Source organism: Lonchura striata, chromosome 2 (assembly GCF_050655825.1).
Source record: "Lonchura striata isolate lonStrDom1 chromosome 2, ASM5065582v1, whole genome shotgun sequence".
Taxonomy (NCBI): domain Eukaryota; kingdom Metazoa; phylum Chordata; class Aves; order Passeriformes; family Estrildidae; genus Lonchura; species Lonchura striata.
The window spans coordinates 20,897,039-20,918,423 of NC_140704.1; the positions used below are offsets into that span (position 1 = coordinate 20,897,039).

General features: G+C 40.3%; 2 protein-coding genes across 4 annotated transcripts in view; both read left to right on the forward strand.

Moving 5' to 3' along the window:
• CUBN (cubilin) overlaps positions 1 to 17,877 on the forward strand; it is a 148,571-nt gene extending 130,694 nt beyond the window's left edge. The window contains exons 60-67 of the mRNA XM_085565970.1: positions 4,564 to 4,769; positions 5,747 to 5,909; positions 6,353 to 6,561; positions 7,198 to 7,345; positions 7,466 to 7,647; positions 8,831 to 8,996; positions 10,755 to 10,990; positions 11,391 to 17,877. Of these exons, the coding sequence (XP_085422096.1) occupies positions 4,564 to 4,769; positions 5,747 to 5,909; positions 6,353 to 6,561; positions 7,198 to 7,345; positions 7,466 to 7,647; positions 8,831 to 8,996; positions 10,755 to 10,990; positions 11,391 to 11,498 (1,418 nt within the window). The 3' untranslated portion in view covers positions 11,499 to 17,877. The remainder of the gene's footprint in view (positions 1 to 4,563; positions 4,770 to 5,746; positions 5,910 to 6,352; positions 6,562 to 7,197; positions 7,346 to 7,465; positions 7,648 to 8,830; positions 8,997 to 10,754; positions 10,991 to 11,390) is intronic.
• Positions 17,878 to 17,949: 72 nt separating this feature from the next.
• The window catches only part of RSU1 (Ras suppressor protein 1), a 102,113-nt gene continuing 98,677 nt past the window's right edge, over positions 17,950 to 21,385 (forward strand). For 2 of the 3 annotated variants that reach the window (XM_085566156.1, XM_085566146.1), the window contains exons 1-2: positions 17,950 to 18,077; positions 18,309 to 18,420. In XM_085566156.1, the coding sequence (XP_085422282.1) occupies positions 18,312 to 18,420 (109 nt within the window). In that variant the 5' untranslated portion in view covers positions 17,950 to 18,077; positions 18,309 to 18,311. The remainder of the gene's footprint in view (positions 18,078 to 18,308; positions 18,421 to 21,385) is intronic. The other variant, XM_021551646.3, reaches the window with a different exon arrangement.

The following is a 21,385-nucleotide window of genomic DNA, read 5'->3' on the forward strand; positions in this document are numbered from 1 at the left end:
GAGCACTGCATAGGATTACATCCAAACAGTGCTTGACTATCTGCAGTGAAGGATTTCTTCTTCCAAAGCAAAATAAATAGAAAGGGCTTGCATGTTCAAATTGGACATATAAGAAGAAAAGCAGACATTAAAATAAGAAATTTTTGTCTGATCTGAAAAACGGAGAGGAAAACTTACTTTCAGATACCTAATTACATATATTTGTAGTGACTAAATGGTTGAAAGCTGATGGGATATTCAGATTAATGGCACTTCACAAAACTGTGGGTGAAGTCTGCTGGCATGAATTGTCTTAGCTTGACTGAAGTCAATGACTTCTTCAGCTGAAAATCTGTCCTCTGGTGCATACAAAACAGTTGAGGAGACATTTCTCATTCACAGGAGAGATCTGCAAAGGCTCAAGTTGCTATGGTGCCAAATATGAACACTAATTACTAAGTACTGGAATTAGGCAAGACTTTATGTCAGCCTCTGGTCTCCCAGACAAGCATCAAGGAGATGGATAGGACAGTACATAGATCAGAGATTTGTAGGCTTGGCACAGACCATATATATTTGGTATCAGTCCAAAGAACCTTAAAGATACAAATTTCATCCGTCTGCATTTGTGAAATCTGGCTAAAGCAGGATACTGGGGCTTTACAGTCCTAAATGTCACTGCTAATACCATTGCCAGGCCATCAAACCTGTCAAAAAGCTTTTCTGCATAAAGGCTAGATAAAGACTCTAAAGGGCCTTGTGCTTTCAGAGGTCTCCTGAAATGTTGCAGGCTCTGTGGACAGGGCCTGCAGCCACACAAAGTCACAATGTTGGTGCGATGATTGCCAAACATGGGAACACCCCATTTTGAGAAGATTCACCAACCTTCAGTATCAGCCATGAGACAAAGCAGAAGAGTACAATTCCTTACTCCAACCCTGTATTTCTGAACCTTACTCTTTGAAGCCATGATCCAGACAAGGTATGAGGTAATTGTTACAGCCACACTAAGTCCAGCCACTCCCATGCATTGGAAGACCCATCAAGAAAGAAGAATTAGTCTTAGCTGAATTAATCTTTGCTTATACTCATCTTCAGTTCATATCAGAGAGAAGTCTAGAGTTCCCAGGGATGCTTCTAGATGAAAACAAAAGAGTCAGAAGTCTTGAAAGGAATTTTCATTACTGTCAAGCAGAACTAGACAATTTCTTTAACTTTGCAGTCTTCTAGTCGTTGCTTAGGGTGCTCATTTGTAAAAGAAGGGAAAGACACCAAAATCACTTTGTGGTCTTTTGAAATATCTGTGGTGTAGTTGATTCTGATAGATTGCAAACTGTTCAGTAGGTTACCCTCTCATTGCACCCATACCTGTATAAATGAAACTTTCCCCTGGCTGTACTTCAAAGGCAGGAAGCTTCAAAGATTTATCTTCATTCCATATCTAAAGGGTATAACTCCTAACAGAGAAACATGTGCTTGGTCTCTGCTTTGATGATTTTTATTTGCCATAGGGAACCTTCAATTCCTTCTTTTATGAATGGTCCTGGAGCCTTTTAGTTTCACTAATGCTTCCCACCAAAAGCAATTAGGGATGACAGTGTGTGTCCTAGTTCTGGTAATTTGTGTTCTCTGGCAAGCTGTTTATGAGAACAAGATTGCCATCTGATTTATGATGACATTATGATTTTTATTTCAAATAAGAAAGCAAAGACTGAAACAAGACAGTCAGCCATGTAGTTGGTCCATCTGATGACATACAAATTGTTCTGTAATGTACATTCTTCATAATCTTAATCAAGTTTAGCTTCTAATATCTAGGAGTCTTTTTTTTATAAATTAACAGACTTCTCAGTCCCAGATTTTGCTTGGATTTTAGCTACATTTGTTTCCTGGCTGTGTTAGCCAGTGATGAACGTGTTTCCTTTAAAAATCACCTGCAGACTGGATGGCTACTTTTTGGCCTTCTGTTCAGAAGTGGTGCTGATTTTTAAAGCTGATTTTTAAAGTGTTGTGCCCTGGCTAAAACACAGTGCGATAGTGTTTCTCTTAGTTCCCTCCTGTTAAGCAGTTGGTTCTTCATTTACTTGTGGTTCTTCATTTACTTGTGGGTGTTCCCCTCATCTACACAGTTTAATCGTTGTGTAACTTCTAGTGTCTGCAATCAGATGTAATGTTGATCAGCCCTGAAAAGCACCAAGATAGATGGATTTTTCAACAAGGACTCCTTGAATTAGGACTAGTTGATATCTGGTCAGCCTCCAGTTTAGCTGTTATTTATAATGTACTGTCCTGTAAGCATCTGACTCTATCCTAGCTTAGAAGGCCAGGGATTGTGAAACCTCATCTTTATTACCTATAAATCACATTTTCAGTTATTTATCTCCCCTTAGATGATATTGATGGTTATACTATACTAGCTGGAATTAATTTTCTGATAAAGCCTGCTTATCTCTCTGTCAGGTCCTTTTCATATGCTGTACACCCAGAGCTTACCCACATGTGTATTTTTTGTCTTTGTATTAGAGCTGTCTTTATAGCTGCACAGTTAGCAGTGAATGCAACTACTGAAAAAGTACAGACACTTAATATTCAAAAAAAGGATGGTCCTGCATCACTGAGAGCCTTCTTGTTGCATGGGTCTGTGGCAATTCCCTGACTCATGTTGCCATGGTCTGACTGGCATCTCTGCAATTTTACCCTTGAAAAAGGGAAGGAGAGCTTTGTTAGTGTCTGACCCATATATTCAGTCCAGACCCAATATTGCAGGGCTGGATGGTCAGACTATGATCTTGGACTGACATTTATATGCTTAATGTTATGTTTAAATGTTTGCAGGGGACAGTCCCAATAACATTGTTTCAGAGAAACAGAATAAATCAAGCAGAGAACAGAGAAAAATATAGGGCAACTGCACTCTTAGGGCCCAGGCACCCTTCTGGCTGACATTTTCCTCCTTCCTAGACTATTTGTGAGAATGTGATTTATTGCTCACATTTCCCCTGCTGTTGTTCTCGCCTTCTGCAGTGGCACTGGAATGAATGCTAACACTTTTCCAAGTTTCTGACTTCATTAAATGCCCACAAACCTGGACTATACTCTATTAATTTCTGGCTTTTCCACTTTGTAATAAGCTTCTTCTGTTCATTTTTAACTATAGAAAACCCTGAAACCTAATGTTCTGTGGATTTTGGTTTTAACTGAATTGCTTTACAGGGTGGGGTTTTTCTGGCTTTGGTTGATAGAGCAGGACAACTTTCAGCCTTAGTCACTCTGCTTTAACCACTACAGTCTCGCAAGCCCCGGGTTACTGATGCAATCCTGATGCTTGGACGCTGATTTCTCACCAGTATGATCTTTTGTAATACTGTAGCTCAAGTAAGGCACAGTTTTATCTGTCTAGAAACATATCTGCATGTCAAGGTGAAGTCATCGAATGTGCCAGACAGGTGTATTTTACACACACAGATTAAATTCTGAAGCTCTGCTTGTGTTGCTCAGCCACAGCTGTAGTTTCATTTGTTATTGAATGCTCATAAATGGATTTGCTGCAGGAGACAACAGGCTTGCAGTTACTCCTCTGCTCTGTGCAGTTTACAAAAACTCTTTCCTCGGAACTCAAAGCAAAAGTAAAACAATATTAATTTAAATTCCAGAGTTAACTAAGTGGCCAGGAGACCTCATAGAGACTGGGGCAGGAAATAAATGAATTGATGATCACATTTACCAGCCCAATCCAACCTCTGGAAATCAAACCATTAAAAAAAGAAAAAAAAAAAAAAGAAAAGGAAAACAAAAAACAAAAACAAACAAACAAAACCCAAAAAATTCAAACAAACAAACCACAAAACAAACAAAACAATCAAACAAACAAACAAAACCAAACCTGCCAGATAATCTGTGATTTTTGCTTGTTTGGAATTCAATGTGCTAAATAACTGCTTTTCCCCAAAGGTAATTTCTTTCAATGTGACTGACTATATTGAGTTCAAAATTTCACAGTAAATAAGTCAAGGACTTAGCCCTGTCTGTGGGAACCAAATTAAAAGCAGCCTGCATTTCAGAGGGGCTGTAAGTTCCCACCAAGCAAAACACTTCCAGAAGTCCCTTTTAGCTAGATTCATGAATACGGTGTCAGGCTGCCAAATTTAATCCCTTAAGGATGAGGCTGCATTGCCAAAATAAGCCACTTGGTTTTAAATGACATTTTCAAAGCCAGCAGCTCAGTGCCCCCTACTGACTAAATATTCTCAGCAAGGATCCCGTTCAAAGGCCTTCAGAGCAACGCTTTTCTGTTTCATTGCTGCCCTCTGTCTTCTTACAGTCCCTTTTAAAAACTTCTATTGATACATTTTCAAAGTAAATACTGTTTTTATATTCAACAAAAGACATGAGCCTTTCACTTTATGAAATCTAATTGTGATGCATGTCTCTGTGTTCAAAATTTTTTAATCATTCAGACAGTCCTTGCAAGACAGGATGGTAAAATATGTAGCATAGATAAAAAGCTCCTAGCTTAATGTTAAAGAGTTGAAGATTAAATAAATGCCAGGAATTGCTGTTAAAAAGCTTCTGCTTCTTCAACAGGACCTCAGAATGGCTGTGGTGGTTACCTGTCAAGTTCAGCTTCTACCTTTGGTCCTCCAGTCTCCAATGTGACCAGAAGATATGAGAAAAATCTGGACTGTGTATGGATCATAACTGCACCTGTAAACAAACGGATCAACCTCACCTTCACTTCATTTCAGCTTGAAGCACAATCTGCTCGGGTTTGCCGATACGATTATGTCAAAGTAAGACAGCTCAGTATGCTAACAAGAAAAACCAGTGAGATACAATCCATTATCTTCTCCACAGGGCTAATGTAATTAATAGAAAATGATCTTAAGAAGAAATTTAATTCTTCAATATAATCAAATTTTTTCATTGGGTCAGATTATTACACCAAATGTCATTCTGCCTTTCTGGAAACCAGTAAGAGTTTTAACATTACACACACTTCTGGTCTATAGACTGCTCATTTAATGAGTATTTATTTCACAGAATGGAAACAAAACAAAACTCAAACACGTGTAAAGTAAAACTTCAGACTATCAGGTTGAAGTTGAGCAGAACTAAAGAGAAATCAAGAATTAAAAATTGAGGCAGAGGCAGTGAGGAAGGGTGAATTATTTTTGATAACTTCTGGATAGGAGTGATATAGGCAGAGGGAAATTATGCATATACATGCACAATTGCTTGAAAGGACTAGAATTAATATAATTTTTCATATTTTTTAAATCAAATGTCTTGGTTCTCAGTACTCACTTGTAAAGTTTTTTCTTAGAGATGAGCATACAAGCCATCAGATAGCAGAATGCTACTAAACAAACTCCACCAAGGAATGTTATAGATCCTGTTGAACATTGGAGATACTTAATGAAACAAGGAATTCAGTCTACATTTTGATGAATAAAATCAATCTTCTCACTGAAAAGCACTTCAAGATTACATATAATAAAGAAATGAGTGCCATATTAAAATGTAATAATTTTTTTGATAGATTTTCTGAGACCAGAATGTTCCATAATGAGATTTACCCTAACAGAATTAGGTAATATGGCAGTGAATAATTATGGTAACCAAGAACATCCTGTTAAAGCACAAGAGAACACACTGCACTTCTAAGTAAACAAAATCGTAATGTAAGGAGGGGTCAGAGAATTTTATTTCTCTTTATTTGTTTGTTGTGCCTAAACTATTAATGGTTTATATATTTTGCTTCTTTCAGCTTTATGATGGAGATAATGAAAATGCCAATTTAGTTGGCACATTCTGTGGATCTAGAGTGCCAGCTCCTTTTCTTTCTACCCGTAATTTCTTGACAGTGAAATTTGTCACAGACAATTATGTGGAAAGAATGGGTTTCAATGTCACCTACACCACAGTAGATCGTAAGTATACGTATGTATGTATGCATATATATTGTTATCATTCTTTTATGGAAATTCATATTTAAATACTGCCTAAAAATTTGTTCTAGACATAAGTCTCAAGAAGGACAAATACAGTAGCAAAGCATCTTTAGGTAAGCTAAAAGCAACTTGGCCCCAGTACAATTCTCCTTGGTCTTATCTGGTTGGGAGAAGGTTGTCAGTCTGAGAGTACAAAACAGAAATGCTCACAGATTGTTTACAAATAGGAAACAAACATTTCTTTGAGTTTGATGACATATATTGACTCCACTAGCATGTATTTTGCTTTCTGTTTTCTTTCTAGAGTCTCAAAGGCAAATACAAAAGTATACTGTCCAAAACTCAACTCCATTTGAGTTTTGCTCAAAAAATAGTTTTACCCAGTTTTCACTCTATGATGCATTTGTTACTGTTTTACACAGGCCTGTGTGGAGGAATCTATAATGCAACTTCTACATCCCTGACTGCAACATCTCCTAATTTTCCAAATGAATATCCACCATTTACTCTCTGCTCTTGGGTCATTGACGCCCCTCCACAACAGCAAGTCAGGGTGGTGGTAGAGACCTTCCACCTCCATTCCAGCCAGGACTGCTCTCAGAACTACCTGGAGCTCCAGGATTCACCAGCAGTAAGACATTTACAAGGGATACGGTTCCCCATTCCCATTCAGCTCCCTTCACTCTTTGGAAAGAGAGAAGAAACCTACTATTTGGAAATGTATTCATTGATGAACCTCTGTGAGGGGCACATCCAAAGCACTACTGAGTGTGCCCCAGCTGACATGGGGTAACTACACAGACCTCTCAGAAGCACTCTGTGCACACATGGAGTTAGACCTGGGCAAGTTTTACACAGTTTTTCACAGCTGAACCAAGTATCAGTGCTTCCAAACCTAACATGCAGAAAAAACTGTCCCACAGCAAGTCTTCATTGTTTCCTCCTATCCAAGAACCATAAAAAATGAATACTCATACCAGGAAGTGTTAAAAAACACCAAAAAAAACCCCCAACATTTATGTCCCTCATATTCTAAACTTTCTTTCATAATTTCTCATTTTGGCATGAAAATACCTCTTATTTACTATTTTTTCCTAATAATAATTCAACATTAAATGTTGAGATATTATTAAGTGATTTCCAGGAGAACTTTAAAATGCAATTTCATAATTGGTATAGAAAGTGTTGAGAGATTTATTTACCTTAAGTTCTTTATATATAAAACTGAATTATATAATTAAGTAACCTGTGATGTATTGAATTTCAGCAGAGCCAAGGGTCAGTCCATAGATTCTGTGGCACTGAAACTTTTCCAGTCCCTGAGTTTTATTCTTATGATCGCACTGCCATTGTGACTTTCAAGTCAGATGAATATATGATTAACAATGGAGTCAGATTTTCCTATCAAGCTACAGGTAAGCTTGAAGAAATATCCCCCCAAAAAATCTATCTACTATTCTCTTTGTTTATTTCATACACTGAAATGCAATACAGAGATCTGAAATCCTTACATGTTTCTGGTTTTCTGTCTCAAGGTTGCAGCAGAGAGTATAACCAGACATTTGGTTACCTGAAGAGCCCTGGATGGCCTGGTCAACACCCCAATAATATGGATTGTTCTATCATTCTTCGAGCTCCCCAAAATCGCACCATATCTCTCTTTTTCCACGCTTTCAGTTTGGAAGACAGCATCCACTGTTCACATGATTTCCTAGAGGTATCATGCAAGTATACATATTTTGTGAGCCTATGCAAAAATCTGCTAAATTCAAAGGATATTAGTATGTTTAGATCAAATTTGGATCAAGTCTGAGTCGAATTGATTGAATTAGGGACTAATTATTGCCAGAGTTTTATGGTGAAATGTACTTAGATGATATAGCAAGAGGCTAAACAATACACCAGTTGTTTAGCCTCTTGATATAGCAAGAGGCTAAACAATAGCCCAAACCCAGTGAATAAGTAGTTTCATTATTAGCTAACTTATCCTTACCTAGCTCTTGTTGAGGTTACCCAGTTAATAGAGTCATCTGGAATAGTCTGTGTTTGATACTAACATCCATGAATGAACAGAAAGCCATAAATCTGAGTGGTTTTGTTACAGCAGTAGATTCCATCTGCTTGAAATTTTTCTCAAGAAAGATTTTTTTCTGTAAAAAAAGCAATTAAAAAAACCCAAAAGCCAACAAAACAGAAACCAACAAACTCTAGTGACAATTGTAAAATACTTACAAATGTACTTTGTGTCATTGAAAAGTGTATCTTCCTCCTACACAGTTCTCATTCATGCAGGTTTCCCTGTTCTCTGGTCAGGTGACAAAAATCAGGTGTCTGTGGCAGAATCATTATTTAGCTCTACTTTCATATCCTCTTTACTGTCTCAAGAAATGGATCTAAGCACCAACATTATTGGAGTGCAGAAAAAAAAATCAGATTAAATCTGAGCTATGTAATATGATCTGGGTCTTAATGTGACTGGGGAAAAGAGCAGTCTGCAGAATAAAGAAATAATCTTTTCATCTGGAATATTAATATTTCTTATAAAAGCAAAACACAAGCTTGAATTGCATAAGGACATCTTAGCTACTAGTCAAGTAATTTTTTTCAGTCAGGAGATATACACACTATAACATTTAGCTGCCTGTTTCTGTTGATACTTGTTCTATGCAATTACTTATAAAACTCAGACCAGTTAAATTACTTATAAAACTCAGACCAGTTAATGGCCTCTTTTTCCTTCTACACAAGAATATGTGGTAGGAAATATAGCAGTATTACAATGACAGCTATGCATGCAAATTGCTACCTAGTTTGTGCTGTGTTTGTATCCATGAATAATTGTGTTGGTGTATAACTACATAGGAATTTAAAGCTGACAGCATTTTTTGTGTTCCCTGAAGGTCAGAAATGGGAGTGATGTGCAATCACCACTACTTGGCAGATTCTGTGGAAACACTGTGCCCAGTCCCATCTTTCCCCAAAACCATGTTGTCTACCTTCGTTTCAAGAGTGATTTTTCAATGGCTCATGATGGATATGAAATTACTTGGACTTCATCATCAAGTGGTAAGGCTGTAGCTACAAAATAATGTGACATAGAAGGAAAATGCAGTAGTGTGGAATTCAGCTCTTTTTGGATCCTTCTTCAATTACCACTTTAGACTCCCTAGAGCCCACAGTCCACCCTATTCAGTCACCAGAGGTAGTTGCTCCTCAGGGCCACTGGGGCAAGATTCATTTTACGAGATGGAAGTAATTCCCTCCCTTAATGCTGACTTTAGAAACCTCAGATTATGTAGTCCATTTAAGATTAAGATCTCCTTCTTTCAATGAGAGGCTGGAAAATATCAGGAACATCTACCTTGTGATCCACAGAGTGGTGGTACTGGAGGTGACTCAGTTTGCTCCAGTAGTCCACTTGTGATATCCAGGCATGGCTAAGCCTGAAGAGGACAGGAAGCTTCCCCAAGAAAATAAACTACCTATAATGTTGTGTAGTGACTATATCATGGACATATTCATTAATGGCTTATGAAGTGGCAGTGAACAGTGGGGTAATAGTTTCTTCATGACCTGAGTTACTGGAGGTAGGAAAGCTCATGGCCAGATAAGAAGTACTGCAGATTAATTATACAGTACTGAATGACCCAGTGATGGAAAGGCAGAGAAAGCTCAGTGTAGTAGTGGTCAAAAAAAAAGACAATCCTAACTTTACTTACAAAAATACAGGCACTGAGTTGACTTTCAGTAGTCAAGATCTTAGGGGTAAAACAAAAGTTTATTAAGAGTCAAATAGACCGGCATAATGATAGAAATTGTTGGGAAAGGAAGAGAAAAGAAATAGACAGCTACTGCATAAATCCATAGTTTACACACAAATTGAATAACGTGCACAGTTCTGGTCTCTTCATCTTATAAAAAATCAGCAATAACAAAGGGCTCAACAGTAAAAGTGGCTTCTGTATGAGGTATGCTAAGGCTTTTCAATCTGGTTAAGAAATTACTACAGTCTATAAAATTGAGTGGTATTGGATGATGGTCATCAACTGTTCTCTGACTTTTCACGTAGAAGAACTAGCAGTCATCATATAAAGCCAGGAGCTCGTAGGGCCATAACAAACTGGACAAACCAATTCTTGATACAGGATGCAGTTAAACGATGGAGCCCTTTCCCATAGCATGCTACAGATTTACATGGATTCAAGGGCTACCCACACAATTTCATCTGGTAAACATTATTAAATAGAAAGGTGCCATCTCTGGGAGCTGTAAACTGAAAATTCTTGGAGATTATGAGGGTAATCTGGATCATGGCCTGCACATTCTTCCTTTATAAACTTGCATTTTTTCTAGGTCATCTGCTTCTGTCCACTGTTGAAGACTGAAATTTGGTATAAATGGACTTTGATTTACTTAATATGCCTAATTCCTCTGAGTTTTTCTCTGTATTTTTCTATCCCATGAGGATTCAGTACTTTTCATGACAAAGAACAGTTACAGTGAATTCATCTCCAGTTGAGTAGCTGGGAACCGAACTGACTAAGGCACAGACTTAAAACTTCAGTTCCTGTTTCAAAGAATTTGGGGGAGGGGGGTGTTGGTTTTAATATTCAGGGGTGGTCCGATGCCCACTGCATATTCTTAGGCTCCTGAAGCTAGAGCCTCAGTTTTATGTCTTGTTAGTGTTCTTAGCCACATTAGTTGTCCCAGCTCACAGTCTCTCTGCTCTTCAAGTGCTATTACTGGTAGTGTACTAATGTACCACATCATGTATTACCTTGTGAAGTGAAGCCTTCCTGGCCAATTAACAGTGTCTGCTTCCAGGATGCGGCGGAACATTATACGGTACCACTGGCTCATTTGCCAGTCCCGGCTACCCCGGGACTTACCACAACAACACCAACTGCGAGTGGGCCATTACCGCGCCCCAGGGACGAATTGTCACAGTGAACTTTGATTTCATCAGCATCGATGACCCAGGGGACTGCAGCAGCAACTACCTGATCCTCTACAATGGGCCGGACGCCAGCCATGCCCCCGCCGGGCCCTACTGTGGAACGGTACGTACCACCTTCCCTCTGCGACCACGCGAGTGGTTACGAGGAGATTTTGCTGTTTCATGGACAAGAGCATTTCCCTAATTCTGACATGAATTCCATACAGAGGAGTGGAAGTGAAGGCAAAAGACTTGTGTGGTGCTTTAGAAGCCTTCCAATTCAGACCATACAGTGACATCTAGTGGGAAGCATCAAACAAGCTTGTACCATACTTCATTGTATTGGTATTTTAAATATTTGCAATATCCTGAGGGAGAAACACAACAACAGTAACTAGAACAGCTACTGAGATCACTGTCAATCTATGATCCAATTTGTGCCTCAGTTTTAACTTTCTGACTGTCTCTTTCAAAGGATCTTAATGTTCTATAAGGCTTTTAATTTTTCTTGTCTTTCATTTTAGGACATAAACATCGCTCCATTTACTGCTACATCTCATCAAGTCTATGTAAAATTTCATGCTGAATATGTGACTTTACCATCAGGATTCCAGTTAAGCTGGACAAGCTAAAACACAGTTTATGAGAAATACGTTACCATTCCTTGCTATACTGAAAAGACTTTAGATGATAAAGGAGGTTTGAAGTCCAGTGATGATAATTGCAACTGAAGTAAGGCCTTTTAAAAGTTACTGAAAATGTAGCTGTTATGAATTTGGAATTCTGTCAAAAAACCCATTGATCCCCCATTGTGCTGAAAATAAACTATTACCTACCCAAGTGGGAAAAGGAGATTTTGCTACATGTTTTTTTATATTCTTCTACATAATTTTGAAATTGTACAATTAATGCTATAAAAATTTAATTACCCAGGATAAAAATTACACATTAAGTTGATGAGAGGACCTAAGACAAGAAGCTGTCTTTAATTTGTTCCTTAGAGTTATGTGGCTTTGCTCCAAGAATCTCTGAAAACACCACCTTAAGTTTTATTCAAATTACCTAAAATCAGAGATTGATAAGAAATGGTCCCTGTCCTATAACCACTTACACAGATAACTGTGCTGAAGAGCTTTCAGTAATAGTGTGCATTGGGTATAAGAGCCCATCTGAAATCAGTACTTGAGCATTCACTGAAGTTCACACAGCAAGGACATGATGTGGTTCTAACTCTTAACCAGATTAAGAAGTAATTTCATTATCAGAGCCCTATGTTCAATATATACAGATATCTGTGGTTATACTTATTGAGTTACATTTTCAAGCTTCAAAGTCTATTTTACAACTGAATATAAAAACAACTTCTGAGGCTTTCAGTACCTATGTCACCTTCTAGTCAACTTTTAGGCAACTTCCTAGAGATTTATGAAACAGCTATAACTTCTGAATAGGGCAGACATAAAAATATCAATTGACCTTTGACTACAATTAGTTTTTCCCTTCCCCAGGCTAACACACATCATACATAAAAGATGTTGTTGATAGGATGGACAGAGGACACTGATTCCCACCATGAAGCATTTTTTGTCACAATCCGTAACAAATGACCAATTCATTTCCTGAATGTCAGCTGTGATGGACAGGCAAGAGAAATTTGCACCACAGAAAAGAACAGAGGCCTTATCAAAACTCTCATTTCACAACTATTACAAAGAGTCACTTACAGTGAAAGCAATTCCTTAATGTGATTATTGAAGCAATTAATTATGAAAGGATATTAAAGTGTAAGTGGCAGTTTTAACAAAATCTAGGGACACTTTGAAGATTTCCCAGTGAATGCCAAAAAGCCATCATTCCACAAACATATGAAACTTTATAACAGCTGAGCAGATATTCTAGTTAACATAAAATGTAGAAAAAACAAAGCAGACAAAAGGGACAAGCTATAAAATACAACCCAAAATCCTCAGGTAGCAACTTAGAAAAAGAGAAACCAGTGAAGTCCCACTGGCCAACAGAATGAGATGTAAGCCAGCATTTTATAACTGTCCAAGGACTAAGAAAAACAGCCTATGCACAGTGATACTCCTGCTAACTTCTATGCTAAGTGTAACATAGAAAAATCAGAAATATGTATATTGGGATGAAATTGGGAGGCAGTTATGTCCTACTGAACTGCTAGCAAAACAGAAAGTTCCTCTAATAAGGGAAGACATAAAAGACCATATAATCAAATTAAATATTTTCAGATTAGTAGCCCAGAAAACTTTTACTGAGAGTCCACTCAAACTGCCACTGTACTTGCAGTCAAAGGATGATGCAATATTGTTTATTAAAACTCCCTACAGGGGATAGCAAACAGTAAAGGAACATCTGAAATGTCTGAAGATAAAGCCACAAAATAAATTTTAAAACAGCAATGTTTAAGAAACTTCAAGTACAACCAAGCATGGATTGAGTGGTTTGCCTGCAGTGATAAGGAGGACTGCATTTCTCCTCTGTGGAACATGGCATCACAGGCTTCATGAATGTCCATTGTGGCTTTGACCTTCCTATGAATCACCATGGATTTGGTGCAGTTGGTTCACCACATCTGCAGCTGGAAGAGAATCTCCTCAAGATCTGGATGCTGTCACTTGCTGCTAGGTGGCTGGACATGGAAACATCAGATTTTAGGCAAGAATCAGCTTGCAAGAATGTTGTCATTTTCTGCACTTCACCCAGAGCACAGTTCAGCTGGAAGCCACACATGAAAGGGAAGGATATGTCCCTCCAAACAGCTCTGTGCCACTGCACCAGTGTTCTGTGATACGGTCTTGGCTCCTGCTAAAAGTGCATCAGCCCTGTCAGAAATGAGTTCTCAAGTTAAACACTGGCCTTTTTGCAGGTGTGACAGATTATAAACTGACAAACAGAAACCTGTACATGGTTTTAATGAATGAAGGTCATTAGTGGCTTTTGGACACCAAGTTGCCCAAGGACACAGCAGTCCCTGAGCTCATGGCACTGAGGGCTCCTGCTGACCCAGGGACTGGTACAGAGATGTGCTCTGGTGACCTGACATGTGCCTGAGGCCACTCTGGTAACACAACCCTTGCCCTTGAGGTCTTGAGGGGAAATCCAGCTAAACTGGTGAGTTTGCTGAAATCTGTACTTCAGAAAGGCTGCTTTCACAAAGCATGTTTCACTTTAAAGCAATTAAATGCTTTTGGACATTTTTTATATGATAAATACTTGCTGTTGTTAAGATCTGTCACATCATCAAATTTTATAAAATCATTGAAATTCTGCAGAAGAAAAAAGAACAAAGAGCACTATGAATGAGAGGAAGAGAATTTTTAAAGGTTTTTTTAAAATCTAGCAATAACTAACTAATGCTTGGTGCATCTTTAAATGTTGGAAATACTCAATACCTATGCATAATTTTATTTACAAATGAGCAAATGCATGAGGCTATTTAGAGGGAAAAACAAAAAAGCCCAGCAGAGAATGTGCTCATGAAGTCTGTTGAATGAAGCTGCTGGTACAAGGTTTAATTGATCCAGCCCAACTGACTCTTGCCAAAAATAGTCAAAGTCTAAAATTAAATTATCAAACCCATTCTTTAAAAAAACAAAGGAAGAAAGTAACCACTGCAGTCCTCTAACATTTTATACGAGGAACCACAACAAAAATACCAACTGCAGAAGTATTAAAGTGGAGGTCCTTAGAGGAGAGAGCTGATGCTAAGCCATGTTTCTATCTTGGAAGGTAAGGAAAACTTGCTTGAAAATGAATGCACGGCAAACACAAACAAGCAGAACCAAACAGATAATCTGGAAATAATTATTCCATGAAACTTCTATGTGCTTTTTGCAGTGTACAATTCAAAAGACAAAATCTGTACTTAGTAAGAAATATCATTTCATCTCACAATACTGCCATGAAAACCTTTGCTTTTATGTCTGTGCACATTGCTATTTTATAAGGTCATTGTTGTGAATGCTGCACGTCTGTACTGTAATAACTGCATGACTACAACCTCCCTCTGTCAATGACAAAGCAAATAATGAAAGTGCAGGTTTTCAGTTTCTGGAGCCTGCATGTTTTTATTTTACATGGAAAGCTTCTTCTGCATGTTACTACAGATGTTTATTATTATACAAAAGTAATTTTAGATGCAGTTATATATGAATGGTAAGCCTCCAAAGACTAGGATTTGAAGAATAAGCACTACACTGTCTGTAACAATGTTTTTAATTGCCCTTCCCATGTGGCAGGACTGTTCTTTATAAATGAGAAATAATACCACAATGAGATATTCTTACAATAATAGTTACATAAGTAAAGGTGACAGAAGATAGAGAGCTAAAATGATAGAAACCATGGTGCTGTCAATTTAAAAGAGTAGATTATTTTAGTTAAATTTACAAAGCAATTTTGACTGAAAACCAGTTTTCAATTGTTTCATTAAGCAAAGGAGGAGGTGTCTCAATTTCCCATAGTAACATAGGATATGTGTCCTAGGCACCAGAATTAACATATTTGGTGTAATTACTTTTTGTCAACTGCCAAACTGAAACTGCAGAAATATTCTGCAGTCCTAATTAAAATGAAAGGCAATAAAAATTCATGGGATTGACTATATTGTTCCCAATACAAAACAACCGGATTAATAACAAATATATGTTTAAAATATTTATTAAATGACAATAAAAATAGAGGCCAGATTCTAGGAAGTTTTTTTACAGCAATCAGAAAAATAAATATTGCATGCAAGTTATCACACTTAGTGAGTCTAATGTTGATGGATAATCTGTAGTAGCAGTGCCCAGCACTACACAACTGGTTTTGCAGGGGCATGTTGCTGTTGCATCCTTTTGATGACACACATCCTTGCATTAATGTTGCTCATTATCATAGCTTTTCTTGAAGGGAGAAAACAGATAAAAATAGAATAATAATTTAAATGTCATTTCCCTGGTTAGTATAAGTACCTAAGACAGAAACAAGGGAGGCATCAGAGCTACTCATTCCCTTGCTGATCCCCAGCACAGTGAGAGGAACCAGCAGGAGGCAGGTCCAGCCATCACTGCCGGGGCAGAGCAGGCTGGGAGCATCACTGCAGGGGCAGCTTCTGCCTCCTCCAGCCCCCACAGGGGAAACTGCAGCTCTGCCACACAGTCATGGCCATACACCTACTCACTGTCACCTGCTTTAGCCTGCAGGCCTAAGGACAGAAGCCAGCCCCTGCAACGAATTCAGGCACCTGCTCTACAGATATTTAAGCCATATGACGGATTTAGAACAGATCTGACAGATATCAAAGCCATTTTATAGTTGTTTCATAAGCAAAAAATCAGTAGCTGGAAGGTACAGCAAGACCTAAATTGGAGAAGTCTCTACTGTGAGCTCAAGCACTGAATGTGTGGGGAGGGCTCTACTGGCCAGTCCGTAGGAACAGGCTGGCCAGCCTCTAGCTGGGGGTAGAGAGGAGCCAAATATTTCTGGGACCAAAGGGGTTTTGGAATGACTGCACATACTGGGAAGAGGAGGGGGGCATAAGAGAGGGGAGAATGGGTGACTGCAGTGACACAGACCCTCTATGGGAAATGACTCTTCATGACCAATCTGAAAAATCAGTTTTCAGGATCAAGGACCTTTGGATAGAGTTGCTTGTGTATCTTCCTTCACACTCCTTCTCAGACAATAGTATTCACTGCTTGATGAGACACTGAGAAACTTTAAAAGGAAGGCTTGAGAGCAACTCCCTTTGCCAAATCTAATGCCAATATCCCTGACTGGGGCATGGATTCATGCTCAGAAAAAAGGTTTGCTCAAGCAGGACAGAAAGAAGGTCACATAGAAGCTGTGAATGATAGACGAACTCTACACAACATGATAATGAAATTAGATAGATGGCAAAAAAACCCCACAATCCTGATGAAAGGGAGTAATGACAATATGTTCATTAAGTGGGGAGTAATTAAATACTTCTATGGTAGGAGCAGAACGTGGCTATCTAGGTCACATGCAATGTTTTGATCACTGCAAAAATGGAGTAGAGAAAAGCCAGGTGAGCTTTTTGTTAGCCATGAAGATTGTTTTGTAAGTGTCTTGTTAGAGTCACATGTGCTGGTAGTTGGAATAAAGGAGCAGATTTAGAGCACATTTACAGATAACTAATCTGCCTGAGCCTTTGTTACTAAATGACACCTACAATCATTTGCATGAAATAAGAACAGCAGACATGTTAGCATTTAGGTCTTTGGGACAACTGACTGGTAGCAGTTAGGGCATTTTCTTAGATGGGAAAGGGATCCAGATTCATGGTTGTGCAGACAAAAGAAGAACTGTACATCGTCATCCTGTACATCTGAGTGACAGTGGGTTCTGCTGAGAAATCCAGCTAAAAGGAAGATACTCTTCAGTAGTGCCTTGTAAGGAAGACCTGAAAACAGTCAGTAACTTTAGGAAACACTCAAGGTAGGAAACTCCAATTAGGAATAAACATGCTACAGTTCTGCAGACCAGATCCTTACATTCCTAAAAAAGGTGAACTTGAAGTTGTGCCTTCATAAAGTTTTTTTATTTGCTGTCTTATGCAAATGCTCATCTTCTTGGTTTTTGTGGATACCATTTTTAGGCTACTAAGTAACACGATGGAGTACATATGCAAAATTCAAAGCTGTGGTTCTCAATGGGTAGCCTGGCCTTAGGTAACTTAATAGATTTAGTCATTAACTGCTCTGAGCTTCCGTATCTGCTGAATGACAGTAAGTAGGAGCACCTTAAATCCTGTGAAAGAGATTACATGGATAACTACAACGCCACAGCATCTCTACTACCGGTCGAGACGGGTTACGAGCGCTCAGGACGTGGACCCAGCCTTGTGACTGGTTTTGCTGCTAGAGCCGACTGGAAAACCCAGGAAGTCACCTGAAAAAATGGGCACCGCTGGTTAAACGCAGCGGGATTTTTTTGCTGTGGGTTATTTTGGCGATAATGCGCTCCGTCCCGGCCGCCTCCCCAAGCCCCGGAGCGCTCCGGGAATCCCGCCCCGGCCCTGGCGCCGGTCAGCGCGGGCGGGGCTGCGCTGCGCCTGCGCGCGGGGCGGGGCGGGGCGCCCGGGATCCGCCGGCCCGCCCGTCCCGCCGCCGATCCGCCCGCTGCCCCGCCGCTTCCCATCGCCTCCCATCGCCTCCCGCCGCCTCCCGCCGCAGCGCCGCGCGGTGAGTGCCCTCGGACAGGGCCGGGCCTGTTGCCCGCCCGGGGCGGGCGTGCGGCCGGCATCCCGGGCAGTGCCCCGCTGCCATGGGCGGGCGCGGCGGCCGGGACGGGACGGGGCCCCCGGCGGGCTGGGCAGGGGGTTCTCTGCGCTCGCGGCCGGCGCTGTCCCGGGTTGGAGCCTCGGCGGGTTTCCCCCGCCCCCGGCTCACTCTGTCCGTTTCTGCCCCGCCTAGACCATGTCCAAGTCCCTGAAGAAGATCGTGGAGGAGAGCAGGGAGAAGAACCAGCCCGAGGTGGACATGTGCGACCGCGGCATCTCCAGCATGCTGGACGTGCCCGGCCTGTGTAGGTACCGGCGGCGGCGGGCGGGCACGGCGCGGAAACTTCCTTATTTGTCCCGGGCGAGCGGGGCCCGGCCTGGGCGCGCCCGGCGCTGCCCCGCTGGGACCGGGACTCCGCGGGGCGGGGCGGCCTTTGGGCACCGGGCTTGGGGGGAGATCCGCGGGCTGACCAAACCCCCGCGCCCGGCTGCCGGCAGCACCGCCAGGAGCCGCCCGTGTGCGTCCGGGGCAGCCCCGCACGGGCTCGGCGTTCCCTGTCACATTGCTGGCGTTCTGTCGGTCGGGAGACTTTCCCTCTTCTCGTCCTGCTACCGAAACAAAACCATCGGCTAAGTAGATCTCCACTGGGTCTTTAAAGGGATAGGGTGACAGCCTGCAACTACGGGCGACTGGTCTCTGAAGAGAGGGCAGTAATACTGTATCACACATACGGCAGCATCGTGCTTTGGATGATATACGATTGCACATGCTTGCTGAACCATGACAGGGTGCTGCTGTCGGTACGGTGCATTTACTATAGTTAAATTCACAGCAAATACAGCATACCAATAGCAACATGCTGTTACAGTTCTGGAGAACACATAAATGAAGAGCAGCTTAGGTGTCTTGCCTTGCTAAATTGCACATGATGTTATGACTTAGCCAATACTCTGGGAATTAAAGTTGTGACTGTCTGTAGTGTGCCACAGGCTGACATTTTTCTGAATGCATGATCCAATGAGAGGAAAAAAAGCAAAATCTCAACCAACCAATGTACTTAAAATTCTTGACTGTATCCTGTTTTAGCTCTTTACTGTGTTTGTTAAACTTGAGAGCGGTCAGGAGCAAATGTACATAACTCTTCTCGCAAGATAGATATGAGCTCAGGGAAAGGTATGGCTCACTACCAGCTCGCCATTATCTGCAGAGTTGAGAGCACATCAAGGTGTCTTCACACCTTATCTTCCCATCAGTAAAGGATGAAGTCTTAAGTACAGTTTTGCAGAACTAGGTTCTGTACTTAAAGTCTACATTCTGTACTACTGTTCTGCTTCTGTGTGTTGCGTGGGCCTGTGGGAAGATGGTGTTGTAAGGACCACATATGTGAATTCACATTAAATAGAAAATTTAACAGAGTACTGTTGCTTTTGTTAAGTAGACTTGGTGCCTACTATCAACACTAGATAGGTAATTAATTAACTAGTTTTGATCTTTTAAAGTGTGAAAAAAGGATAATGTTGAAGCACATTGATAATCCTAAAAAAAAAAAAAAAGCTTTTCTTGCACAAAGAGTCTTTGGGGTTTGTTGTTCAGGCAGGGCCAGGGACCAGGGTAGGGCAGTGTGGTCCCCAGATGCTCCCTGATACCAGGTTGCTAATTAAGCATCTGAAATGTCTTTGGCAGAGAGCTCTCTACGTGAAGTATAGACTTTGGTACCCTACTTACACTGCATCAGAGGAGTCTCTGCACAGATACTCTTGGTGCACATTGTGTGACTTGATCTAGCATGGGGATTTGGAGCCTTCAATTTGAGATGAAAGATAGGGAGGGGAGAAATGATGACTGGTTTCTGTTAAATTAATTGCTTTTTCAGTTATTATATTCACGGACAGAACACAGAAGTTGCTTTGTTTTTTTTTTTACCATGGAGGTATTTGCCTTCAGGAGAAGGAACACCTTTCATCAAATAAAAAGTAACGAATAGCTATTACTTCTGAATTTTTAGTAAAGGGTTGAGGAAGTGTTGAACTTGTTTTCGAACCTTGTCACCTGACTCCAAATAGATGGTCTTCTCTAATGTAGATTGGATGTTTTGGTTTTCTCTGCCTCTCAGAACTGGTGTGTAAGCTAAAGTAGACTGACCTAGTACCTTTCCTTCTCTGTGTGTTACATACCTTTTCAGGGCAGTGTTAAAGCTTGCCTTTTCAGGTATTTTTATTTTTTTCCTTCCATGAAGTAAAGGTCTCTATTAAAAGCAGTCATCACTATTCATGCCCAGTGACTCTTCTTGCACATAATTTCATCTTTAAGGAGGGCCACTAGTAGATGTTGAGAGTTAAGTTTAGATAATGATTGGAGGGAACAGTTTTGGCTATTTGAGTTTTGTAGGTTGGAAGGTATGCCGGAGTTACTGTGTTCAGTAGCCCCTGATCAGCATTTTGTCTCATGTAATTATATAGTGGTTATGAATACCCCTACCAGAGGTGCTAAGTACCTTTTAAAGGTAAACTGCTCCTTCTAGTCCTAAATCTCCAAGGAAAGGACTAAGCCTTGTCTCACTGCATGTTTGAGAACTTGCTGCAGAGCGGCTAATGAGCTTGTATTTAACCTTTCTTAACTTAATTCACATAGGGGTAATACAGGCACAAGGATTTGGAAGCAGTGTACCATGTAACATCTGTTCAGTGTGCCAGTCCTTTTCCTTAGGTGTCACCCTGTTCTTGTCATGTGTGTTTAGGAAATAAAAAAGAAAAGTAAGTGATAGAGAAAAGTGGTGTTATGTGGTGACAAAGAAGAGCAAAGGAGAATATATGCCCTATCTTGGATACAGTTCTCTTCTGGCTTCTGTTTTCAGTCTAGGCTTCCTGCAGTACAGGGCAGTCAGTCATACTTTCTTTTGCATTGTCTTCCATCCTCTGCAGTAGCTGTAGGAGAGAAAAAACAGACAAAATTTGGCTTCTGTCAAATACCAGTGTGTCTTTCCAATTAAGAATGAAATACTTCTATCTGGAAGGAGATTGGCAAGCTACCTTAGACCCACAAGCTTGGCAACCTTTACATCTCTTCCCACTTTCATGTTTGGCAGAGAAAGAGTATGGTTACCAGCTTATATACAACGTGAAGTTCAGATTCAAAAAAAAAAGTTAAGTAGTCCCTGAAGCACTTCTAACTCAGGAGTTCATTAATGTCATTAGAAGTAGAGTTCTATTTTTGGAATATTCCTCGAATCCAGACACTTCCATGTTTTCTCCTAGTGACTTAAAATACAA